The 16,170-nt window shown below is 39.4% G+C and overlaps 1 protein-coding gene across 7 annotated transcripts in view; it reads right to left on the bottom strand.

Annotated features, from left to right (window-relative positions):
* Positions 1-16,170, bottom strand: part of SLCO1A2 (solute carrier organic anion transporter family member 1A2) — a 114,072-nt gene that overhangs the window by 51,253 nt on the left and 46,649 nt on the right. For 3 of the 7 annotated variants that reach the window (XM_060305980.1, XM_060305985.1, XM_060305984.1), the window contains exons 1-3: positions 6,456-6,563; positions 3,294-3,483; positions 2,827-2,948 (exon numbers count right to left, since the gene is read on the bottom strand). In XM_060305980.1, coding sequence (XP_060161963.1) covers positions 2,827-2,886 — 60 coding nt within the window. In that variant the 5' untranslated portion in view covers positions 2,887-2,948; positions 3,294-3,483; positions 6,456-6,563. Of the gene's footprint in view, positions 1-2,826; positions 3,092-3,293; positions 3,484-6,455; positions 6,564-16,170 lie in introns of those variants that run through there. The other 4 variants (XM_060305981.1, XM_060305987.1, XM_060305982.1 and 1 more) reach the window with 3 other exon arrangements.

The raw sequence follows: 16,170 nt of genomic DNA, 5'->3' as shown, positions 1-16,170 counted from the left end.
AAAATCCCTACTTCTTAGATGGCAAATAAAACCTCGTATATACCTTGTTATCATCTCTTGCCGCTTGTCCCTAAACATAGTGTTCTATTTATAGTTCTTTTAATTCACCATGCCACTTTACATCTCTTTTACAGGTGGTCCTCCACTTGCAATGTTTTTCTTCACCTTGTGCATCTGATAAATATATGCTCAATATTTAAAACTCAACTCTATCATTATTTCTATTGTGGAGTCTTCCTTGTCTTTCTACTTCCCAGGTAGCCTTGACCACTCACTCCCTATCTCCCCACGCTGCTGTGTGCCTGCCTCTATTACAGCCCTCAGCACAGTGCACTTTACTTTTTTTTAAGGACTTGATTTATTTATCTGTTTGGCCGTGCCACGTGACATGCGGGATCTTAGTTCCCTGACCAGGGATTGAACCCTTGCCCCTGAAGTAGAAGCCCTAACCACTGGACTGCCAGGGAATTCCCCACAGTGCACGTTATTTATGTGTTTGGATGCCTATAACCTTCTCCCTCACTATACTGTGAACGACTCAATGACAGGATCCATATATTATTTACCTTCGTATCTCTGGGGTCTAGTAAATGCCTCACAAACAGTAGGCATCCAGTACAAGTTTACTGAATGAATGACAGAATCAGTATTCAAAAACATCTTGAAGAAGCAGTCACTGCTGAAAGTAAGCTGAATATAAGATGAAATTCAATAGGATTAAACACAACTAAGCCAAAGGTTACCGGCACCAATTAGTTTGGGGAAATCTGAATAGAAATGTATGTGGAAAAGACCTGGGAAATTTAAATATCAAGCTCAATATGAGTCAAAATTCATATCGTGGGGCTTCCCTGGTGGCGCAGTGGTTGAGAGTCCGCCTGCCGATGCAGGGGACACGGGTTCGTGCCCCGGTCTGGGAAGATCCCACATGCCGCAGAGCGGCTGGGCCCGTGAGCCATGGCGCTGAGCCTGCGTGTCCGGAGCCTGTGCTCCGCAACGCGAGAAGCCACAACAGTGAGAGGCCCGCGTACCGAAAAAAAAAAAAATTCATATCATTATATAACTGCCAAGATAGTATAACTATATCTCTAGCTATTTATCCTTTTATATTAAATACCAGTTGTAGAAATTCTGTCTCTCATCACAATGTAAATCTTTTCAGAGCACATTGTTGAGAGTAAACAATTTTCACATGGTTTTATAATTCAGATTTTACATTTAAAAGCAAGCAAGGCCTATCAAATAAAGTACAAATCATGTTTGAGAGAATAATTTCTTTTATTTAACACTTTAAGAAAGGAAACTAGATAAATCATGATCCCAGTGCTTTTCCTGAAACATTTATATGGGCTTCCTAACCTGTACGGTTTTCTTCATAGAGTGAAAGCAACCAGTGGCTATTGTGACTCATGTCTAGTGCAAAATAACCTCTATATTTATAAAGCTAGTCCTACCAGCTTTTAATAATGCCCCAGAGTTTGAAGCAAATTTGTTGAAGACAGTCCTTTGATACCTTCTAAAAATGTTGCTTAATGAGCATATGTCTAAGGTCAGAGAAACAGAGAAACCCGGCTAATTATGAAGCAATTGTCTCTTACTTTTACCTGATAAACTTGTGCTTGCAGTATTTTGCGATCTCATTTCAGATCAATATCTAGTCCTGCCAAACTCCAGTCATAAAAAATTAAGGACCAATTGTTTATAAATAATACTTGACCTTTATCCACAAATGCTATTATTAATAATAGCTAATATTTATTGAATGTTTACAATATTCCAGTCATTGTTTGAAGGATGTAACATTCATCTCATAGAAAACATTCTATGAGATGAGTACTGTTGTTACCCCTTTCAGATGAGAAAACTGAGCCACAAGGAGGTTAAGCAACCTCTCCGAGGTCACACAGCAAGTCAGTAGTTGAACTCGACATAAACCAAGCCTGCGCCTCAGTCCTTATTTTTAACCCCTCAATGTTAGGAGATGGACATGAGAATTAGGAATAATTTAAGGGGATTTTAAAAATGTATAATTAACAGAGCATTTCAGGCAAAAGTAATTTTCTAGCTCTATATCATGATTCTCCCCTTTCCAGTACATGTGTAGATCTTTCCTACACATGTATAAAGAGAAAACAAACTTTTGATAGGAAGGAAACTGGTGGCAGTGTCATAGTTTGGAAACCACTTGCAGGCATTAGCTGTGGAATCAAGACAATTATCCAGATTCCTTGGTTTAAAATAAATTTAAATTTTGTTTGAAGGCCAAACAGCTTTGAGGCTACGCAAAAAGAATTTGCTCTGAAATAGTCAAGAATACCAGAAACCGCTAACAAAATGGGCATTTTTCTTATAAAGAATGATTGGTATGTTGCCAGAGGTTGAAGTAAACATTTGTTTTAGTGGGTCATTGTGAAGGCATCACTGAATACAGATCAACAAAGCATTTCTGTCCAGTGAACCATTTTCCAGGAGAGACCTCCATACTCCTCTGACTTAGAAGCCCCAGAAGGGTGAACATTAAATTGGCCTTTAATCCAGGAAATTAAATCCTACTGTCATATAATGTGTACTTGAAAGTGTTTAAGATCCTGTCTTCCATTTAAATCCCTCAACATTATTTCTGCTGAAATTGCCTGAATCAATAATCTTATTTAGACACACCCTCAGTTACAAACCACCTTCATTAAAGCAAGAACTTATCATTATATCAGGTAGTATGACATTATTATTAGATTAATACATGAAGATATAAGCAACTTTACAAGGTCTCGGTTTAAAAATATATATATGGTACATACACATATATCCACACAAAGCAGTCCATACCTTCAACTTGGAAAGACATCTTATTCTATGAGTTTCAATTCTTTTCTCAGTTTCTCCCATGTTGCTCTTCTGAGTGTTCCAAGGTATTTATGCTTTAAATCTTGATATTTCTTAGTTCTATTCTTTTAAGAAGACAAAAATCTATTAAATTGCTGGCAAAGTCATAAAGCGTCATTCTTTTGAAGAAAACACTGAATCTGAATAACAGAATCAGAATCCATTGTGTTACAAAAATACCTAGGAAGCTTCTGATTCATATCTAGAAAACAATGACGTTAGAAAAGATTTAGTTGTTAATTTTCCATTGAAAAAGTTACATCAAATCACTGTAGTAACTCTTTAGTGAAATTAAAGATTAGAACAATTTGTTATGATCCCCTTGCAAAATAGTGCCCACGTGGTTAAAACAAAGCTTTTCATTTCTTTAGCCAAAGCAAATAAAACTAAAGTGAGTTCCTTGGACTTACATGAAAATGCTGCTTTTAGGAACACACAGACTTTGATTTTGTTTGTACTAATAATCTGCTTTAGCAAGGCTACAAAGGCTCAAAAATCTCTATTTGGCCAGGCTCCCTCTTCAAGTTCTTTGTGTTCCAAGACTTCCCTGGAGTCTCAGGAAGCGAAACGCTTTCTGGGGCACTGCTGATTCACGGAAACCTGGGGAGACATGGAATTTTAATCATGGAAATCGCTTAAGTAAAAATAACAAATAATTCTATGATCTGGAAAAGAATCCTGCAAGTTAAGAAGTGAGGTTTCAGAGAAGATCAAACATAGAAGTGGAAACCTATATGTATACATATATAATAAATACAGATATATGTGTGTCTATGTGTATATATAATATATAGGTACACATTTTTATATGTAAAATGTCTTATATCTAAAACAAAAAGATGATTTAAACTCTATTAAATTCTACTAACCCTTTGTCAAAGATTTTGTCTATTCGTTTCTTGAAATTAGGGCAATATTTTGTACTAATACCAAAGTATTTCACTCTGACTATATTTAATCTAGTAAATCTACTTCCAGTTGCCAGATGCTATCTTAACAGTATCCCCAGGGTTAATTGATTAAAATCCTCTGAACAATATCCATTTAACAATATCCCAAATGGCACTAATTTTTAAAACCTGAATCCCACTCCCCTATACACATTAAGGAAACAGCCACTGAACAATTATGTATGAGCTTAATTCTCTTTACTCATTCTTTTATGAAGACAACAAATATCTACCCGAAGTCTACTATATGCCAGTCATTGTGCTAAGCACAGGATTTCAGCAGTGAACAAGACAGACAAGTTGTCCTACAGAAAATATAAACTAGGTAGAGAAGTATAAGGCTCTGTGAAAGGTACTTGGACCCAGATCCCCAGGAAATTATACTTTTATTGGGAAAGGTAAAACTTTTCAATAAACACATTGGAATAGAACTGGACAGTGTATGATCAAATACAAATTGTTTGGTATGTAAGTGGTGAAAAAATCCATAGGTCATAAGTGAAAATTATGAGAGACCACTCTTGGTAATTCTGAATGACAATACAAATGAACTCAAGCTGAAATCCCTCCCATAAAATTCCAAGTCACCTTAAGTATAGTGCAAGTACATAACACTAGTTTTAGAAAAACCCATAGAATAGGATAATTTTTCAAAAGAGTGGAAACTGCTATTTTTTGGTCTTCATCTATAATACCTCTGGTTTTATCATAAACCTCTCAACTGCTCTCAGTTTTTCCTTCTCATACATTTAGAACTCAGTCTCTCTCCCTTATATTTTTTTCTTCCCCTGCTCCTGCCTGCTTATATTTCAATATATTAGAGCTCAATATAGCTACCCAGTCAAGATAAGAGAGGGAGATAACATATTCCTCTTGGTATCAAAGTTGTCTTCACTCATCTTAGTGGCTAAAAACATCCCTATTCACCTAAGTGTCCATCATCGAATGAATGGATAAAGAAGATGTGGCACATATATACAATGGAATATTACTCAGCCATAAAAAGAAACAAAATTGAGCTATGTAATGAGGTGGATGGACCTAGAGTCTGTCATACAGAGTGAAGGAAGTCGTAAAGAGAAAGACAAATACCGTATGCTAACACATATATATGGAATTTAAGAAAAAAAAAATGTCATGAAGAACCTAGGAGTAAGACAGGAATAAAGACACAGACCTACTAGAGAATGGACTTGAGGATATGGGGAGGGGGAAGGGTAAGCTGGGATGAAGTGAGAGAACGGCATGGACATATATACACTACCAAACGTAAAATAGATAGCTAGTGGGAAGCAGCCACATAGCACAGGGAGATCAGCTCAGTGCTTTGTGACCACCTAGAGGGGTGGGTTAGGGAGGGTGGGAGGGAGACGCAAGAGGGAAGAGATATGGGGACATATGTATATGTATAACGGATTCACTTTGTTATAAAGCAGAAACTAACACACCATTGTAAAGCAATTATACTCCAATAAAGATGTAAAAAAAAAAAAATCCCTATTCTAAATGCCTATTTTTCCTATATACCTGAGGAGGCATAGAAGTTGGAGTTGGTAACACAGAAAATCACCACATCAGGGAATTCTGTTTTTCCTTCTATGCATTGTGATATTGTGCAGGTTTCATCATCATGTCTCAAAGGTTTGTTTCAAAATGTGTTTCCAGCCCTGAAAGAAGTTTTTAAACAGTTGTCTTTTCACTGTAGTGTTTAAAGCTAAGCACTTGGAAAGAATTAAATGCGATTCAATTAACACTAAACTTTCCTTAATTTGCCAACGTATACAGTGAAAACATTTTAGCTTTTCAGATACTTTTGAAAAATTTTAGCGGAGGAAAATAAATAAATGAATGAATAAGATCTATTCTTTTTACTTAAAATTTGTAAATTCCAATAGTTAATGCCACAATCATTACTGAGCACTTTGGCCCCAAATCAGCGAATGCACACGTTGTTTCTTCATATTCTCAACGCCGCGCTAGTGTCAGCTTTGTGAACAGTCCCCTTTTGTCAGCGCAGCTTTGTTTACACGGTGACTTCTGCTCCTGGGATCACAGCATCACCGACAATCTCCATCAGTCATCACTGCTAATGAAAACGACTTGCTGCAGTTTTATGAAGCAGAGAATCAGTTTATTTCTAACTCCTTCTCGACATTCAAATGGGAGCAGGTAATTCTTCAGCACAAATGTAGTTGGGTTTCTTCCATGTCTACTGGTCACGACTCTGCTTTTTGTGTTTGTTTTTATTTTTGTTTTAATTGTGGTAAAAGCACATTACAGAATTGTTCACTCCCTGCACACTTTTGGTTAGTGGATTTCTAGAACTTTTTCATCTTGCATGACTGAAACTCTACACCCATGCAACAGCAACACTCTGGGGTTTTTGACACCCCTTGGTTTCCAGTCCTTAATGACGTGTCTCAACGACAAGAGAATACAATTTTTTATCAAACAAATAAACGGTCTTCTTGTGTTCTTTCCCCAGTATTAAATAAATAGACATAGCTTTTATGACTATAAATCACCTGGGAAAATGCCTACATTTAATTTTATATTAATCTCTCCTATTGAATTAACAAAATAAAGGCTTTACTTTATCATGGCAAAACTAGTAGTACATACATGAAGAAGATTTAGGAGAACATCCTTTCCCTGGGAAAAAAGACAGGGTCACGCCAGCAAAGATCTTATGAAAACTGTTTATTTCCAGAATCTTCAAATGGCTCCTAGCTCTGCAAGAAGAGAACAGCCTCTTGGTGGTATCCAGCTGAAATAATTTCAACCAATACCAAACCAAGCAAGTATGTGCCAAAGAAGCACGTGGAGAATTAACAATGACTCTTTGTATGACGCCTACCAAATTATTTTGCTTCTATTAGTTACTTTTCATCAGAAATCAAAGAATAAGACATGGATTCTGCAAATCAGCCTTACAAATATAGGTATTATTTTAAGTCCAAGCTCAGAGGAATTACTAGAAATGCATCACTCTGGTAAAACTAAGGGAGAAACTTAACTGGGCCATAGACTCATGCATATGATTTTACCATGCAAAGCAAAGTATGGAACACACAGAAACACAAGTGAAAACCATCATCAGCAATCCAGCAATAAAAATGCCTATCCAGGTACTTTGGAAAATTACTGGCTCGTGCTGGATAATAAACCAAGACATGGAAAAGTAAAGCTAAAACCTGACTTCTAAGTCTTTAGGAGAGCTAGTTGTGAATATCATCAGGGTTACATCTCATGCCAAGTAACTCTAGAGAATGATTAGGTAATTATGGGAATAGCCAATGTTTTCCACATTGGCAATTTAAACCATTTCATATTTCAGATTATTATCCCAATTTCTCTTCCTTTTGCCTGAATAGGCATAGTTTGAGATACAAAAACTTGTTTCTTCATTTAATTATGGCAAGAAAATACAGAACTCCTCTTTTTTCTCATAGAGATAAGACTTCACCTGTTTCTGAAGTTCCTCTAATAACTGGAAATCCAATAAGATGTTAGATTTTTTTCCAACCCAATTATTTATATATTTGTTCCTTCATACTAATGGAAGCAGCTAGATGTAGACAAAAGGTCAGACTTTAAAGCCCAGTTAGCTTGGGTTTAATTCTAGTTTATTTGTGAATTGTTTAAACTCTGACCCTATTTTCCCTTACCTATGATGTTGGAATATTTATGCCTACCTTGCAAGATTGTTATGAAGACTGAGTTATAAATTTTACATAAGACCCCTAGCATGCTTGCTGGAATGAAATAGTCGCTCTGTAAATGACAGTGATTATTATTCATTCATTCCACAAATATTTATTAAGGCTCTACTACATTCCAAGCACAGTAGTTGGTGCTAAGACTACAAAGATGAATAACATATGTGCTTGCTCTCAAGCAGTCTCACAAGCTAATGGGAGAGATAGACAATTAAAGGATAATAATAGCTGCTTCGTGCCATCATGCAGACAATTTGAACTAAGTAATAAAAATAAGCAGTTCATGAAAAGTATTCATTTGGACATTCACTTGGAATATCATTTCGATACAGCATAGTAGTTTAAGGACTTGGGCTTCGCAAGGAGGCACTACTGGTTTGAAAGCCTGTGTTTTTTTTTCCGTTTTTTTTGTTGTTGTTTTTGTTGTTGTTGTTGTTTTTTGCGGTACGCAGGCCTCTCACTGTTGTGGCCTCTCCCGTTGCGGAGCACAGGCTCTGGACGCGCAGGCTCAGCGGCCATGGCTCACGGGCCCAGCTGCTCCGCCGCATGTGGGATCTTCCCAGACCGGGGCACGAACCCGTAACCCCTGCATCGGCAGGCGGACTCTCAACCACTGCGCCACCAGGGAAGTCCTGAAAGCCTGTTTTTAAACTAGTTGTGTGATTCTGTACAAGTCACTTAATCTACCCATACAATGAATATAATCTCTACCTTTACATAAATCAAGGTTCAGACAAGAAAACAGAACCCATGACAGGTAGTTCAATAGAGGATTTAATTACGGGAAACTAGTTCTAAAGGCATCGGAAGAGTTAAAAAGCCAAACTGGGCAGACGGTGGACAACGCAGAGATTTATGTCAGTGGCAAGTCTCTCTCACTCCTGTGACTGTATCAGAAAGGGAAAAGGGCTGAGTTGCAGGAGCTCGAGCCACTGCCAGAGGCACCACTTAATGCATGGAGCTGGAGAAATGCCTTTTCCCCTCTACAACCCCAGTCTCACACCAATACCTCCCACTGACAACCTAACTGGAAATCAGGGAACCTGGAAATTTTAATTTTCTGAAGTCAGTCCCATGGAGGACAGAAAGGATCAGAGGGCCCAATACAAGTGACCACGACAACAACAATCAGTTGCAATAAAATTAAATAAGATAATACATAAGAAGTGTGTAATATGATGCTAGCACACAATCAACATTCAGTGAAGGGTACCTATTGATGTTATTGATATTATACCTTCAATCCTTAATGCTCTTTTTATTCTCAGTAATAGAAGATTCAGGAGATTTAACTAGTTTGCATAATTGGCCAGCTCTTGACATTACATATGCAGACCCTGCAATCTCTATGTGATACCAAATGAGATTTTGTCATCAAATCAACTGATTTTTAACTGGTCAGATATATTAACCAACTGCTTTCGCATCAGGTAAAACACAGCCATTGTCACCAATTATTAACTTACCAAGGTATATCTAGCTTTCTTATTTAAGTTATATGTGGGGAAAATGTCCAAAGAAATTCGAGATACATAGTCTCAATTACCACTAAGTGCTTTGTTAAAATGCTTCAACAAGCAGAGTAAAAACAGTACATTAAAGTCAGAAGGAAAACTTTTCCATGGTGGGAGGAGAAAAAGGGAAAAGGATAATATTATTATTCCTCATTCTTATTATTTCCTTCTATATAGATGGAATTCCATGAGCATGACATGTCCTTCCTTTCCATACCCTCACTCACTCCATGTGGAGAATTCTGGCTGACGTGGGGAGGTTGATCTATTTGGAGGTTAACTGTAAGAAAGCCTGCTTGCCAGCAGAAATAAGTCACATTCCCTCACATCAGCTTGTCAGTGCTAGAAGTGATGTTTTGGAATCTGTGTGTCATACGTGTCTCTTATTTTTCAATTGATTCACAGTTAGGATGGGGGGGGGCACTGGTACTTATTGGTATTTATTGATTGGACACTCTCAAAGACTCCAACATACAAGAAAAGCATGTAGACGCAGATTGTCCTAAAGGGCTATGACCAGATTAGAAAAACACAAACCCTAATATATTACATAAAATGTGACACCATTTTTGTAAAACTATATATAACTGGAGATAATAATACAACATATACACATTATATACTACTTGCTATAGTCCAGACACAGTTTTAGAAGCTTTAGAGTTGCCAATTCATTTAGTTATCATAAAACCTTATGACAACATTTCCCCAAAGAAGATATACAGATTGCCAACAAACACATGAAAGAATGCTCAACATCATTAATCATTAGAGAAATGCAAATCAAAACTACAATGAGGGCTTCCGGGAAAATGGCGGAAGAGTAAGATGCGGAGATCACCTTCCTCCCCACAGATACACCAGAAATACATCTATGTGAGGAACAACTCCTACAGAACACCTACTGAACGCTGGCAGAAGACCTCAGACCTCCCAAAAGGCAAGAAACCCCCCACGTACCTGGGTAGGGCAAAAGAAAAAAGAATAAACAGAGACAAAAGAATAGGGACGGGACCTGCACCAGTGGGAGGGAGCTGTGAAGGAGGAACGGTTTCCACACACTAGGAAGCCCCTTCACGGGCGGAGACTGCGGGTGGCGGAGGGGGAAAGCTTCGGGGCCGCGGAAGACAGCGCAGCAACAGGGGTGCGGGGGGCAAAGCGGAGAGATTCCCGCACAGAGAATCAGGGCCGAACGGCACTCACCAGCCCGAGAGGCTTGTCTGCTCACCCGCCGGGGCGGGCGGGGCTGCGAGCTGAGGCTCGGGCTTCGGTCGCAGCGCCGGGAGAGGACTGGGGTTGGCGGCGTGAACACAGCCTGAAGGGGTTAGTGCGCCACGGCTAGCCGGGAGGGAGTCCGGGAAAAGTCTGGAGCTGCCGAAGAGGCAAGAGACTTTTTCTTCCCTCTTTGTTTCCTGGTGCGCGAAGAGAGGGGATTAAGAGCGCTGCTTAAAGGAGCTCCAGAGACGGGCGCGAGCCGCGGCTAAAAGCGCAGACCCCAGAGACGGGCATGAGACGCTAAGGCTGCTGCTGCCACCACCAAGAAGCCTGTGTGCGAGCACAGGTCACTATCCACACCCCCCTTCCGGGGAGCCTGTGCAGCCCGCCACTGCCAGGGTCCCGGGATCCAGGGACAGCTCCCCCCGGGAGAACGCACGGCGCGCCTCAGGCTGGTGCAACGTCACGCCGGCGTCCGCCGCCGCAGGCCCACCCCGCACTCCGTGCCCCTCCCTCCCCCCGGCCTGAGTGAGCCAGAGCCCCCGAATCAGCGGCTCCTTTAACCCCATCCCGTCTGAGTGAAGAACAGACGCCCTTCGGTGACCTACACGCAGAGGCGGGGCCAAATCCAAAGGTGAGTCCCTGGGAACTGTGAGAACGAAGAAGAGAAATGGAAATCTCTCCCAGCAGCTTCAGAAGCAGCGGATTAAAGCTCCACAATCAACTTGATGTACCTGCATCTGTGGAATACATGAATAGACAACGAATCATCCCAAATTAAGGAGGTGGACTTCGAGAGCAAGATCTATGATTGTTTTCCCCTTTTCCTCTTTTTGTGAGTGTGTATGTGTATGCTTATATGTGAGATTTTGTCTGTATAGCTTTGCTTCCACCATTTGTCCTAGGGCTCCATCCATCCGTGTTTTTTTTCTCTTAATAATTATTTTTTTATTTTAATAACTTTATTATATTTTATCTTATTTTATTTTACTTTATCTTCTTTCTTTCTATTTTTCCTTCCTTCCTCCTTCCTTCCTCCCTCCCTCCCTCCTTTCTTTCTTTCTTTCTACTTCTACTAATTCTTTCTTTCTACTTTTTCTCCCTTTTATTCTGAGCCGTGTGGATGAAAGGCTCTTGGTGCTGCAGCCAGGAGTCAGTGATGTGCCTCTGAGGTGGGAGAGCCAACTTCAGGACACTGGTCCACAAGAGACCTCCCAGCTCCACATAATATCAAACGGCGAAAATCTCCCAGAGATCTCCATCTCAACACCAGCACCCAGCTTCACTCAACGACCAGCAAGCTACAGTGCTGAACATCCTATGCCAAACAACTAGCAAAACAGGAACACAACCCCACCCATTAGCAGAGAGGCTGCCTAAAATCATAATAAGTCCACAGACACCCCAAAACACACCACCAGACGTGGACTTGCCCACCAGAAAGACAAGATCCAGCCTCATCCACCAGAACACAGGCACTAGTCCCCTCCACCAGGAAGCCTACACAACCCACTGAACCAACCTTAGCCACTGGGGACAGACACCAAAAACAACGGGAGCTATGAACCTGCAGCCTGCAAAAAGGAGACCCCAAACACAGTAAGATAAGCAAAATGAGAAGACAGAAAAACACACAGCAGATGAAGGAGCAAGATAAAAACCCACCAGACCTAATAAATGAAGACGAAATAGGCAGTTTACCTGAAAAAGAATTCAGAATAATGATAGTAAAGATGATCCAAAATCTTGGAAATAGAATAGACAAAATGCAAGAAACATTTAACAAGGACCTAGGAGAACTAAAGATGAAACAAAAAACTATGAACAACACAATAAATGAAATGAAAAATACTCTAGATGGGATCAATAGCAGAATAACTGAGGCAGAAGAACGGATAAGTGACCTGGAAGATAAAATAGTGGAAATAACTACTGCAGAGCAGAATAAAGAAAAAAGAATGAAAGGAACTGAGGACAGTCTCAGAGACCTCTGGGACAACATTAAACACACCAACATTCGAATTATAGGGGTTCCAGAATAAGAAGAGAAAAAGAAAGGGAATGAGAAAATATTTGGAGAGATTATAGTTGAAAACTTCCCTAATATGGGACAGGAAATGGTTAATCAAGTCCAGAAACCACAGAGAGTCCAATACAGGATAAATCCAAGGAGAAATACGCCAAGACACGTATTAATCAAACTGTCAAAAATTAAATACAAAGAAAACATATTAAAAGCAGCAAGGGAAAAACAACAAATAACACACAAGGGAATCCCCATAAGGTTAACAGCTGATCTTTCAGCAGAAACTCTGCAAGCCAGAGGGGACTGGCAGGACATATTTAAAGTGATGAAGGAGAAAAACCTGCAACCAAGATTACTCTACTCAGCAAGGATCTCATTCAGATTTGATGGAGAAATTAAAACCTTTACAGACAAGCGAAAGCTGAGAGAGTTCAGCACCACCAAACCAGCTCTACAACAACTGCTAAAGTGACTTCTCTGGGCAAGAAACACAAGAGAAGGAAAAGACCTACAATAATGAACCCAAAACAATTAAGAAAATGGGAATAGGAACATACATATCGATAATTACCTTAAATGTAAATGGACTAAATGCTCCCACCAAAAGACACAGATTGGCTGAATGGATACAAAAACAAGACCCATATATTTGCTGTCTACAAGAGACCCACTTCAGACCTAGAGACACATACAGACTGAAAGTGAGGGGATGGAAAAAGATATTTCATGCAAATGGAAACGAAAAGAAAGCTGGAGTAGCAATTCTCATATCAGACAAAATAGACTTTAAAATAAAGATTATTAGAAGAGACAAAGAAGGACACTACAAAATGATCAAGGGATTGATCCAAGAAGAAAATATAACAATTGTAAATATTTATGCACCCAACGTAGGAGCACCTCAATACATAAGGCAAATGCTAACAGCCATAAAAGGGGAAATCGACAGTAACACATTCATAGTAGGGGACTTTAACACCCCACTTTCACCAATGGAAAGATCATCCAAAATGAAAATAAATAAGGAAACACAAGCTTTAAATGATACATTAAACAAGATGGACTTAATTGATATTTATTGGACATTCCATCCAAAAACAACAGAATACACATTTTTCTCTAGTGCTCATGGAACATTCTCCAGGATAGATCATATCTTGGGTCACAAATCAAGCCTTGGTAAATTTAAGAAAATTGAAATTGTATCAAGTATCTTTTCCGATAACAATGCTATGAGACTAGATATCAATTACAGGAAAAGATCTGTAAAAAATACAAACACATGGAGGCTAAACAATACACTACTTAATAACGAAGTGATCACTGAAGAAATCAAAGAGGAAATAAAAATACCTAGAAACAAATGACAATGGAGACACGATGACCCAAAATCTATGGGATGCAGCGAAAGCAGTTCTAAGAGGGAAGTTTATAGCAATACAATCCTACCTTAAGAAACAGGAAACATCTCGAATAAACAACCTAACCTTGCACCTAAAGCAATTAGAGAAAGAAGAACAAAAAAACCCCAAAGTTAGCAGAAGGAAAGAAATCATAAAAATCAGATCAGAAATAAATGAAAAAGAAATGAAGGAAACGATAGCAAAGATCAATAAAACTAAAAGCTGGTTCTTTGAGAAGATAAACAAAATTGATAAACCATTAGCCAGACTCATCAAGAAAAAAAGGGAGAAGACTCAAATCAATAGAATTAGAAATGAAAAAGGAGAAGTAACAACTGACACTGCAGAAATACAAAAGATCATGAGAGATTACTACAAGCAACTCTATGCCAATAAAATGGACAACCTGGAAGAAATGGACAAATTCTTAGAAATGCACAACCTGCCAAGAATGAATCAGGAAGAAATAGAAAATATGAACAACTTTCTTAACTGTTTTTTTCCCCCCTTGGTTCTCTAATTATTTTGCTTTCACTAAGAACCTTTGTCAGTCTCCTCTTTCTTTCCCTTCTCTTTGATTAGTTGGACTTTAATTTAGCAAAACAGCCTGAGGCATCTGTAACTTTCCTGACCAGAGCCACTGACTGTGAGAGCCGGGAAGCATCCAGAGTTGCTACTCAGAACTTCCCAACTGGCTCCGTGTGCTTCCAGCCATAAGGGTATCAATTCTCATTTCTACTTTGGTATTAGTAAATAAAACACTTGTTTAAATTATATAAAGGGAACAGTTTGGAGCTCTGAATAAATATCAAGTGAGATGCTCAGGTCTAGTGTTAATCAGATGAGTGAGTGAAGGACTAGCCTCTCCTCCATTTACCACTCAGCTGAGTACCATTTGTCAGCATGTTGGTTTTGAATATTAGACAATTTTAAACTATCTTTATTTTTGGTCATACACTGTTTTATTTATACCTCTAATAGACCATTGGATAAAGACAGAAAGCATGAAAAGCACTGATGTTAAAATCTAACCTAATAAGGAGCATAAAGAAAATAATGTTATAAATGTCCCTCAAGAGTACGTTCATCTGATCAGTAAGTTTCATTCCTCTATTTAAAAATTTTTTGGCCCCATGGCATGTAGGATCTTAGTTCCCCAAACAGGGATCGAACCCATGACCCCTACATTGAGAGTGTGGAGTCTTAACCACTGGACTGCCAGGGAAGTCCCTAAAATCTGCCTGTGTAAGGCTGTTAGAATAACTGACACCATCTTGAGCCCTCAGAGTTTCTTCTCTCTTTCCACTGACCCTACCCAGGACTATACTGTGCAATAAACCACTTTTCTGTCATCAAGGGATTTGTAGTTAATAGATATTGTTTAATAATCATTAGGACCAGGTGGCCCCTATGCTCTGTTAGTCCCTCCAAAACGATGAAAACCTTCGCTGACGTATTCTCCAGCACCCGTGAAACTAGTTACCCATTCACAAATCTTCTTTTTTTTAAATAAATTTATTTATTTATTTATTTTTGTCTGCATTGTGTCTTCATTGCTGCATGGGGGCTTTCTCTAGTTGCGGCGAGCAGGGGCTACTCTTCACTGTGGTGCACAGGCTTCTCATTGCAATGGCTTCTCTTGTTGTGGAGCATGGGCTCTAGGCACATGGGCTTCATTAGTTGTGGTGCGTGGGCTCAGTAGTTGTGGCACATGGGCTCTAGAGCGCAGGCTCAGTAGTTATGGTGCACGGCCTTAGTTGGTTCACGGCATGTGGGATCTTCCTAGACCAGGTATTGAACCCGTGTCCCCTGCATTGGCAGGTGGATTCTTTTTTTTTTTTTTTTTAACATCTTTATTGGGGTATAATTGCTTTACAATGGTGTGTTAGTTTCTGCTTTATAACAAAGTGAATCAGTCATACATAAACATATGTTCCCATATGTCTTCCCTCTTGCGTCTCCCTCCCTCCCACCCTCCCTATCCCACCCCTCCAGGCTGTCACAAAGCACCGAGCCAATATCCCTGTGCCATGCGGCTGCTTCCCACTAGCTATCTACCTTACTACGTTTGTTAGTGTGTATATGCCCATGACTCTCTCTCGCCCTGTCACACCTCACCCTTCCCCCTCCCCATAACCTCAAGTCCGTTCTCTAGGAGGTCTGCGTCTTTATTCCTGCTTTACCCCTAGGTTCTTCATGACATTTTTTTTCTTAAATTCCATATATATGTGTTAGCATACGGTATTTGTCTTTTTCTTTCTGACTTACTTCACTCTGTATGACAGACTCTAGGTCTATCCACCTCATTACAAATAGCTCAATTTCGTTTCTTTTTATGGCTGAGTAATATTCCATTGTATATATGTGCCACATCTTCTTTATCCATTCATCCGATGATGGGCACTTAGGTTGTTTCCATCTCTGGGCTATTGTAAATAGAGCTGCAATGAACATTGTGGT

This window comes from Globicephala melas, chromosome 10 (genome assembly GCF_963455315.2).
Source record: "Globicephala melas chromosome 10, mGloMel1.2, whole genome shotgun sequence".
Lineage (NCBI taxonomy): Eukaryota > Metazoa > Chordata > Mammalia > Artiodactyla > Delphinidae > Globicephala > Globicephala melas.
Note: the sequence above shows the minus strand (reverse complement) of the source record. Positions and strands in the feature narration are given on the sequence as shown.